The sequence below is a fragment of the Cebus imitator genome, unplaced genomic scaffold (assembly GCF_001604975.1).
Source record: "Cebus imitator isolate Cc_AM_T3 unplaced genomic scaffold, Cebus_imitator-1.0 Scaffold231, whole genome shotgun sequence".
Taxonomy (NCBI): Eukaryota; Metazoa; Chordata; class Mammalia; order Primates; family Cebidae; genus Cebus; species Cebus imitator.
In genome coordinates, this window is record NW_016107546.1 from 660,643 (window position 1) to 670,700 (window position 10,058).

The 10,058-nt window shown below is 42.4% G+C and overlaps 1 protein-coding gene and 1 long non-coding RNA gene across 5 annotated transcripts in view; both read right to left on the minus strand.

Moving 5' to 3' along the window:
- Nucleotides 1–7,206, minus strand: part of CD164 (CD164 molecule) — a 19,504-nt gene extending 12,298 nt beyond the window's left edge. For 3 of the 4 annotated variants that reach the window (XM_017497417.2, XM_017497418.2, XM_017497416.2), the window contains exons 1-3: nt 6,645–7,206; nt 3,896–3,982; nt 256–327 (exon numbers count right to left, since the gene is read on the minus strand). In XM_017497417.2, the coding sequence (XP_017352906.1) occupies nt 256–327; nt 3,896–3,982; nt 6,645–6,816 (331 nt within the window). In that variant the 5' untranslated portion in view covers nt 6,817–7,206. The remainder of the gene's footprint in view (nt 1–255; nt 328–3,895; nt 3,983–6,644) is intronic. The other variant, XM_037727435.1, reaches the window with a different exon arrangement.
- On the minus strand, nt 4,430–6,635 carry LOC108281737. The gene is made up of 2 exons (XR_001816098.2): nt 4,748–6,635; nt 4,430–4,599 (listed from the first exon to the last, which is right to left on the minus strand). It is a non-coding gene; the product is annotated as an uncharacterized LOC108281737 (long non-coding RNA).
- Nucleotides 7,207–10,058: the final 2,852 nt, after the last annotated feature.

Below are 10,058 nucleotides of genomic sequence, written 5' to 3' on the forward strand. Positions count from 1 at the left end.
AAAAAAAAAAAAAAAAAGTGTGGGGAGACACAAAGCAATCTATACTTACAGCATCCACACTGTAGCTAAATCACTAAACCAGGCTTCAAATATCATCCTTTAATCAATCAATATGAATATACTATTCATATTCAAATTCTAACAAGATAAGAATTATGGCAATGCTTCAAACAAAGCATTGAAAAAAGGCTTTCTGAGGCAATGATCTTCCTCACCTCTGTGGTCAGCTTCCCAGCAGCCAGTATGAATACTTACCAGAACAGAAGTTTGTCATATTCACCACCTGACAATCACCAGCTGTTGAATTATGTGAACAAAAGCTCTTATCTGTTAGGGGAGAAAAAAAGAGATTAGTAACACCAATCCCACATTTGATTTACCTTTAACTTTGCTACTAAGCTCTAGGAAATCAAACCCAAACACTTTAGAAGCGGGGAGAAAAAAACACCACCACACACCATTTTAGAAGTGTTCTAACCCAAAGTTAAACCTACAGACCAAATCCTGTCATTCTCCTTTTGCCACTGACTTAAATATTACACAGGATCCCTCCAATGCTTATCCATTAGAAGTCCACATTAATGTACTGAATAAATCTCAGAATTGTGGAAAGACTACTGTACAATCAAGAAAGGCAGCCAGCATCTAAAAAGAGGGCAGGTGGCTCACACCTGTAATCCCAGCACTTTCAGGCCAAGGAGGGTGGATCACCCGAGGTCAGGAGTTCAAGACCAGCTTGACCAATATGGTGAGACCCTGCCTCTACTAAAAATACAAAAATTAGCCAGGCGTGGTGGCCTGTGCCTGTAGTTCCAACTATGCTGGACGCTGAGACAGAAGAATCGCTTGAACCCAGGAGGCGGAGGTTGCAGTGAGCAAAGATGGAACCACGACGCTCCAGCCTGAGTGACAGAGCAAGACTGTCTCCAAAAAAAAAAAAAAAAAAAAAAAAAAAAAAAAAAAAAAAGAAAAAAAAAAAAAAATAAAAAAAAAAAAAAAAAAAAAAGAGGGCAGAGACAGTAAGGCGAAGTGGTCAGGGTCTTTATTAAGATGCTTAGTAAACAGAAGAGGCACTTTCTATAATAACTGTAGAAACGCTATTCCAGATCCCACTGTCTTAGTCTTTTATGCTTTCTAAAACAACTTTACTGGATAGGTAGACATGGAGCAAGAGTAAGGGGACAGCCTTCCCCCAAAAAATCTTACAGTAGAGCATTCCATCTCCAAAATTCACCAACTCTCACACACTCCCATATAAAAGGGAAGAGTACAGCCTAAAATCCCATTTTGTGACCTAAAAAAAATTAAACACTTATCTAACAAAAAAGTTAATTTAGCCCTATTTAGTCAATACCTTAAAGAGCTTTCTGAAATTTATGTAGTGATATAATTTCTAGAACTATAAAATTTTTACCAAAGAATAAAAATCTTAACATGTAGCTTTGGTTTTTTTACTTAAAAAAATAGAAAAATTTTTCTATCTCAGTATTTAGGAAGCTTCCTCAAATTTTTGTTGTTTTTATAGGTACATGGTATTCTGCTGAATGGTATATCACAATGTATTTGAGCAACCCCCTATTGAGGAACATTTGATTTTTGGTACTTTTCTATTACCAAAAAAATGCTGTAATGAATAAAGACATAAAATATGTCATTTTACACTATGAAAATAAATCTATAGGATCAATTTGAAGAAGTAGACTGACTGCCTGGGCCAAAAGGCATACAAATATTTTATTATTTTGATAGATGTTGCCAACTTATCCTCCACAGAAGTTGTACTAGTTTTATAATCCCACCAGCAGTACCTAACAATACCCATTTGTTTAAAAAAAATATATTGTCAAAACATTTGGAGTTTTGTTAATCTGACAAGTGAAAATGGCATTAAATTGTAGTTATACTTTTCATTTCTATTCTTATGAGACAAGGTAACCATCATGGACAAGTACTACAAAAAAAGGTACATAGAGCTATAATTATCTATAATAAGTGGCAATATGTAAGCTTTCCCTACAAAAATTCCAGTAAAGCTACAATTTTACAGCATGCATGGGAGGTAACCAGGTAAAAAGGTACTGTACAAAAAACAACAACAACAGCAACCTGTCCTTTCAACAGTGAAACACAGGTTTGGTCCTAGTAGAGAGAATGAGAGGGGACTGTGGTACCTGAAGAGGTTGGAGAGGCAGGCAGGATCTCTGTGTGCTTTATTAAGGCATATGATCTGTATTCCAAGAACAATGGGAAGCTGTTATAGTATGGTAAGTAGAAGAGTGACATAATCAGAATTGCATTCTGCCTCTGTTCTGGTCAAAAATTAATTCCTATTGGCAGAGTGAGCTTATGAAATGTTAAATTCTGTTTATTTATTCAATTTTTTCTGTTTCTCATATTTTTAAAAAGATACTGGAAAGGAAACGTTGAGGGGGAAAAAGTCCGATATGCTTCCTAACAGGGTAAAACAGGAATCCCTTCAAAAGGTCATGCCAAGTGCCCTGAAAATAAAGGAAGCACTAGAGTGCCTTGAGAAGCAGCACAGGGAAATTATTATTAATATTTTTATAACATTTTAGGTTTAGGGTTACGTGTGAAGAACATGTAAGATTGTTGCATAGGTACACACATGGCAGTGTGGTTTGCTGCCTTCCTCCCATCACCTATATCTGACATTTCTCCTCATGTTATACCTTTCCAACTCCCCACCCCCTACTGTCCCTCCCGTAGTTCCCCACCGACAGACCCCAGCGTGTGATCCTCCCTTCCCTGTGTCCATGTGTTCTCATTATTCAACACCAACCTATGAGTGAGAACATGCAGTGTTTGATTTTCTGTTCTTGTGTCAGTTTGCTGAGAATGATGGTTTCCAGGTTCATCCGTGTCCCTATGAAGGACACAAACTCATCATTTTTGATGGCTGCATAGTACTCCATGGTGTATATATGCCACATTTTCCCTGTCCAGTCTATCATCGATGGGCATTTGGGTTGGTTCCAAGTCTTTGCTATTATAAACAGTGCTGCAGTGAACATTTGTGTGTGTGTGTCTTTATAATAGAACAATTTATAATCCTTTGGATATACCCCCAGCAATGGGTTTGCTGGGTGAAATGGAATTTCTACTTCTAGGTCCTTGAGGAATTGCTACACTGTCTTCCACAATGGTTGAACTAATTTACACTCCCACCAACAGTGNAATTAAAATAACGTATGCAGTAATCTCATGGTTCTAATAAGAACCTTATTGAATTTCAGTGTACTTCCCTCTAGCTCTCTACCTCTTATATTAACAAAAGCACAGGTCTCACCAAAATGGTGATCTTCCAAACAGGAAGAGTCAACTCTCCCCCAACCTCATTCTGCCCTATGCTTAAGCATCCAACAGTTTCATAAGGTCTCTCCATGTTTCATGTTGCAGGACATCTGTAGATAAATGTCTCAGTTTTCAATACAACCTTCATTCACAGCTAATTCTAGTGTTATCAAAGCACTCTTAATCCTTAAAACAGCCTTTAAAAACAAAACAAAACAAAACAAAAAAGCCAGGCAAGGAAGAACACAGCTGTAGTTCTGGCTACTAGGGAGGCGCCAAGGTAGGAGGACTGCTTGAGCCTAGGATTTCAAGACCAACCTGGGTAACACAGGAAACCCCATCTCATAAAAAACAAACTACTGAGCCTTAATTATCAAGTCTTAAGGAATCAAAAGGGTGGACAGGAGACAAAAAGAGATTTTCAGGGGGAGTACTAGGCATTTGGCACTTTAAAGAAGTATTGGATTTGCAAAACAAATAGTGCACCATATCCTAAATGTCCTAGAAAACTTTCAAATGTTCAAAAGCTATTGTATTTTTAAATGTTATAACAAAACAGTTTTGCAACCCCAAAGTTTCTTACCTTCTTTACATTCTATCCAAAAGCAGGTAGTATTAACAGCACTGGCATTAAGACAGGAAATGCAGCTGTTTCGACCTTCACAGGTTTCTAGGGGGTTTGGGGGAGAGATGCATGAAATCAATGATTAACTGGTATCTCATTTGGATCCATATTACTTATCTTTTTGAACAGTAAGTATTAAATACAACACCAAAATTACTAGCTCAGAGAAATGATAAAACTTTATAAACCGATTGACTAAGAAATTTCAATCGTTACAAAGCTGTAAGTAAACTTATTAGAAAAACAAACAAGCTAGTGGTCACTCTTAGCATAGTACCTCATCTCTAATCAATCCTTTTTCACAGGACTACTATTTTAAAGATACCCATAGCCACTAAGGATTTCTTGAGGCATTTCAAAACATCCTGAAACATAAAAATATTGAGAAAAAGGCTTTGCTATAAGACCAACACTACAGGTAGGAAAATCTGTACCCCAAACATCAGATAAAACCCTGAGACTTTTAGTAGTAGTAGTAGTTTAACAGGTTGAACCCAAGCCATGATGATGCCGACTCTGTTGCAAAAAAAAAAAAAAAAAAAAAAAATTTCCCAGGGATTCTCGATTCATAAATGATCCACTCTTGACAGGATCCTCCACAACTGAAGACAACAGCTGAAAGACCACATTCAGGTGCGTATCATTCAAATTAACAAGGTTAACTTGAGGTTAACTTGAGTTAAAAGGCAGTGCGGCTCCGCGGGGCGGGGGAGCGCGGGAAGCCTGTAGGGCCCGCGCCCACCTGGTGCCGAAGTGGTGACCAGCGGGAGGAACGGTCACCGGCGCCGAGGTTACGTTGGAGATGGTTACGTCTGTCAATAGTTCATCCCAGGCCTAACAATCCAGAAGCAAGTACCCATCATCATAATTCAATGTCTGGAGAGGAACGGACTATAAAATTGGGCTCTATTTTTCATTGAGAAAAAGCAGCAAAATAAAAGAAAAAAAAAATTGGGCTCTATTCATTTTCCTAGAAACTAGATGCCTCCAAACATTCTTATTTGCTTTTCCCCTGCGTAAAAAAATAGTTCTGCAGAGGCGCTTTCAGTACTTCATCATTAGTAAAGACTGGGACATGTATGGTGGGGTGGGGGAAGGTTCATAAAGGAGAAATAAATTTTCTTAAGTTTGTATAGATAAAACATGCTGTTTAAAAAACGTTTGTGCTTGATGATGGGTGTAGCAGAGTGAAATGTTTGAAGTGTTCTTTACAAAGAACTTGCTAACTTTCAGACCACACCACATCCACTTATGATTTCCAGAAAATACATACCTCCTTTGTATGCATTTCAATTACACAAAGGCAATTAATCTGATACTTCCAACCTTCTTACACACACACTACAATTCTAAAAAGAAACTGCCAAATTAAGCCGGAGACAAAAATATTCTGCTTTATCATCTTAAAAATAGTGCGGTTAGAATTCCCAGTATTACACTGCAATTTACCTCCCTCGTTTTGAAATTTTATCTTACATCTTCCTGAAACTAAAAAACAAAACATTAAATTTACTATATGCTTTACTATATTAAACTGTCATAAAATACTGAAACTAGAGAAAAATTTGTAAAATATGAATGCCATGATAAAAATCATTACACTTGGCAATTCTTCAGTCAAGAAGCCAATGTTAACTAGGTAACATTACTCCTCACCTAATGTTAACTAGAATAACCAATCATACTAGACTGCAGGTTTTAAACACCTAGTATTTCTCCTGCTTATATTATTACCTCAAACTTATCTTCCGTTTTTTGTGTTGTCACGGTATGTGCCAATTTCTGCTTTAAAATGTATGTATGCCTTAACCAGCCCCACTCGACTGCACAGTTGAACAAAAGACATGCTCCTGATCGGGTTTTAGAAAACCCACAGACCTGGGCACAAATTACCTACTAAACATACGTGCCTGAGCACAGGACATAGTGAAGAAAATTTTAAATAATTTTAAAAATAATAAACATACACTGTCGGGAGAGTTTACTCTTCTCCGTCTCTGCATCTACCTCCTAGGTTTCACTACTTTCCAGTTTAGCCTTACGATACGTACGCAAAGCACCAGGTACATACATGGGTACTTTTCCTTTTTACATACCATGGAGTGTGAAGTTTTCACTAACTACGTCCTCAAACCTAAGCTATATTCAATTCCTATCTGCCAAAACAATGTAATTAAATCTCAAGCGAGTTTCTCAGACTCAAGTCTGAGACACGAACGAGCATTACCGTCTTTTAAGTTTCTCTTTCCCGGACTTCCGGAGTAGGCTGCCTCCGGAGACCGGCGCCGGTCGGGTGAACTACCAGTCCCCGGAGAGGGACAGCTCGGTCTCACCGCCAACCCTGAGGCGCGACGCCCGGCCCCATCCTCAACCCCACTGCTGCCCCCGTGGAAAGAAGCCATGTCCCACTTCAGACCCCCAAGTGAGGCTAGGAATTACGATGCACTTTTAAAACGCACAACGATGTGCAACACTTCGAGGTCGGCACCAGCCCCGCGGCCACGGGAAACCGCGCGTCCCCTTCCCCCCGGCGCGTTCCCCACCCGGCCCAGCCGCGAGTGGACTCCAGGCGGGCCGCCATGTTGCCGGAGTCGCCGCAACACCCCAAGCGCTGTCTGCCCGCCCGACCCTGGTCCGCGCACCGCGGAGAGGCAGTGCGGCTCCGCGGGGCGGCGGAGCGCGGGAAGCCTGTAGGGCCCGCGCCTACCTGGTGCCGAAGTGGTGACCAGCGGGAGGAACGTCACCGGCGCCGAGGTTACGTTGGAGATGGGCACTAAAGTCGTACCATTCGGGAGCTCAATGTCCTCTTCCGCGGACGACACACAGAGCACGGCCAGGCAGGTGGCGGCCCAAAGCAGCGAGCCGGAGAGCCGCGACATCGTGTCCTCAGTGCTGGCGTCTGGGCGAAAAGTGCGGTGCCCAACGCTCGCTGAACCCCTCAGTACCCTGCAACACCGCCTCCGAGACTTCGCTCCCCCGCGGGAGCGCGCTGGGGTCACGTGAGAGGCCCTAGTTCTCGGCGGGCGGGGGCTACGCGGAGGGAGGAGGGGCTCGGGCAATACCAACGGGAATTCTACGGGGGGAAGCAGGGGAGTCGGGAGGAAGCCGAAGGAAGCTGGCCCTCAAAGCGGCTGTGCCACAGTAAGGAAACTGGGGACCTCTCCACATCGTTCTTCTTGCCCTCAGATTACCACACACGACGCAGCTGGGCTTGTCTCATGCCTGCGATAGAGACGGTCCCCACCCTGGCCTGCATGGAACAACCGACATTACGTGGCCTAGGGCGGCCACCTGAGCGCCTAGCCAGGCCAGAGTTCCGCTGCCTCACGTGACTCCCGGGCCCCGCCTTCCGAACGCAACGCCGTTGGGGCGGAAGTTGGTTTTGTGCGGCTCATGTTGAACCCAGGGAAAAACTAAGTTTGTGCTGTGGTGGCGGATCCTCAGAGTGCTTCCTTATATCCGGGCGAGACCCGTTCCTTTTTTCTTGAAGATTGGTTTTGCTGGAAGTAATCCTGTAATGGGACTCCCTGGGGGAATGGAGGCACCACGTGGTTAAGGAGTTTGTGCTTTGCTGCCCACATGGTGTGAGCGGCTGAGACGCCGCCCCGGCCAGAACTGCAGAGCGTCTGTCTACTGTGTCACTTTCCCAGTCTGACTTTTCCGAGTTGCTATAAAGGCGGCGGTTGCAGCAGCCGATCTGTCTCAACTCAACCACTGTAGTCAGAAAATCAAAAGCTATCTGAGTTGCGAGGCTATTGGGGCGGCTCCCACTTCCACATTACCAGTGAGGAAATTGAGACGTAGAAAAGTGACCTGACCTGTACACGGGATTGCCTGGCAACAAAGATGGATTTTTGAGTGCCTGTTAGTGTTCAAGCACTGCTCAGGCTTTTAGTAACGGTGAGCGCCATCTAATGCCAAGTCTCACAAAATATTCGCAAAATTCGATATGGTTATCACATGGTAAAAATTAGACTTTTAAAGTTGTATTTAATGCCGTGTTTCCAACTGTTGTACACTTATGTAATTTTAATAATGCAAAGTTATCCTAATATAGGAATATTAATTGCTTTTGTGAGGTCTGTTATGATGTGCCACGAACACCAAAAAAGATGACTGCATAGTGTTTTACCTTTTTGCTCAAATAGAAAGCTTTTATTTACCCTTGGAATCTAATCATTGTCATCCTTCTGTATCCTCATGACTATGAACATTTGTTCCAATGACTACACTAGTTGGAGTAGTGTTGCGTGGATGTAAACAAAACCTGACAGTTTTGACTGATTTAGCCCATGGCCAGAAGCATGAGAACACCGTCAAGGAAGTGAGCTCCCACCATCAGCCCTTCAAACAAAGAAATGTCTGCTCTTCTCTCAGGAGGCCTCTCACTATATTTAACACTTGACTATCTGACACCCAAACCAAATGAAGGCACAAGGCAACTTTAATTTTTTTTTTTTTAAGGGGGAGAATGTAAATAAAGCTCTGCTCTCAAAGCCTGGGGCCTTATCTTCTTTCCACCCTAGGATAAACACAGCCCTCTGTGGACACCATTGTTTAACAGTTTGTCACCTGGATGTTCAACTCTAGTCCTCAGATATTCCTGTCCTGATAAAGGGACACTTCACACTCTTGTTTTAGGACTAGAAAACCATTGACTTACTTTGCGTGGCAACTGTAGACGTAGATCAAGGGAGTTCCAAAGTCATTTTCACCATCCCATAGAAACAACTTTTGTTTTCAGTTCCTGAAAGGGTAAAGCTCTGTTTATTGTGGTCATGGAGCAGGGTTTCTCAATCTTGGCACTATCAAGATTTCGGGCTGACTCATTCCTGCTTGTCCTGTGCATTGTTGGATGTTCAACAGCATTCCTAGCCTCTACCCACTAGATGACAGAAGCACCCCACCTCTCAGTTGTGACAACCAAAAATATCTCCCCGTATTGTTAAATTAAAAAAAAAAAAAAAAAAAAACGTTGAAAAGCACTGTCAAGAGCGTTCTGTCTGCAGGGTCAGCCGTCACTCAGGGTTTTTCCTGCTTGCAATTAGATTGATTGGTTGTTAAAGCGACCTTCTTAACCATTTATTTTCTTGAAGGCAGACAGATGCTTCTGCGCTTATGAGTCTTATAGCAGTATAAGCTCCAAGTTTTTTAAACAGCAAATTTTTAAAAAATGCTTCAGCCTTCTGTCAATACCTTTCCCCAAATAAACAGACCAACACTCCTAACAGGACCCTGCCTTCTCTCTATAGGTATAATTAACATCCAGTGGCCCCCTAATAATCAGAAGTTTGGCTCCACTACTTGATAGCAAGAAGTACAAACCCTCTTGTACTAGCTTATGTTAAAGGGAATCCATTCACTGTAAGTAAAGCAGGAAAGGCCACAAAACAAACCTCTCGAACACTGAACTGGGAAGGAAGTGGTGATTTATTCGGCCGGGGGCTGTGGCAGATCTGAATGCCCCAAATAGCCAAGCCCTTGAACAATGAAAATCCCTGTCCTTATAAAGGCTTACAACTCTAGAAATTACACGTGAAAGGGTTTTGGTCCATGGAGTAGGCATGGGGTATGTGGCTTAGGTGGGGGTTTGATCCTGTTTAAGTAAAAACAATGCCTTCTGGAAGGATTCCTCCATACCATGCCTGTTATTTATAGGAGGGCAGTTAAGGTGGCTCCCAGTCTGCCAGCCTTTACTTCTCCTATTGAAATGCAATGTGGAAGTCAAGGGGGAGGTGGTCTTAGATGCTTAGGTCTCCTTCCTCATAAGAATATACAATAAATTGTATAGGCATTCAGCGGTGGGAAATCAAGTATGGGAGTACCAAGGGAGACCTGAACTTAAAAGGAGGAATCCTTAGCATGTAGACCTGGTTTGCTAGGACTTCGTTTCAGGCTTCAACCCTACATGACATTGCCAGATCTACATCCCCATAGCCAATCATCTCCACTACCCAGTATTCCAGTTACAGCTCTTGAAAGAGATAACTTGACCGACGTACCCATGCCTTCCCAACATGTCTGTTACCTACGCTCTGCTCTGACTCCATCCACGAAGTCTACACTAGAGCTCCCTGAACTCCCAATTCTCCTAACTGGTCATGTTTTCTTTTGCATCTGG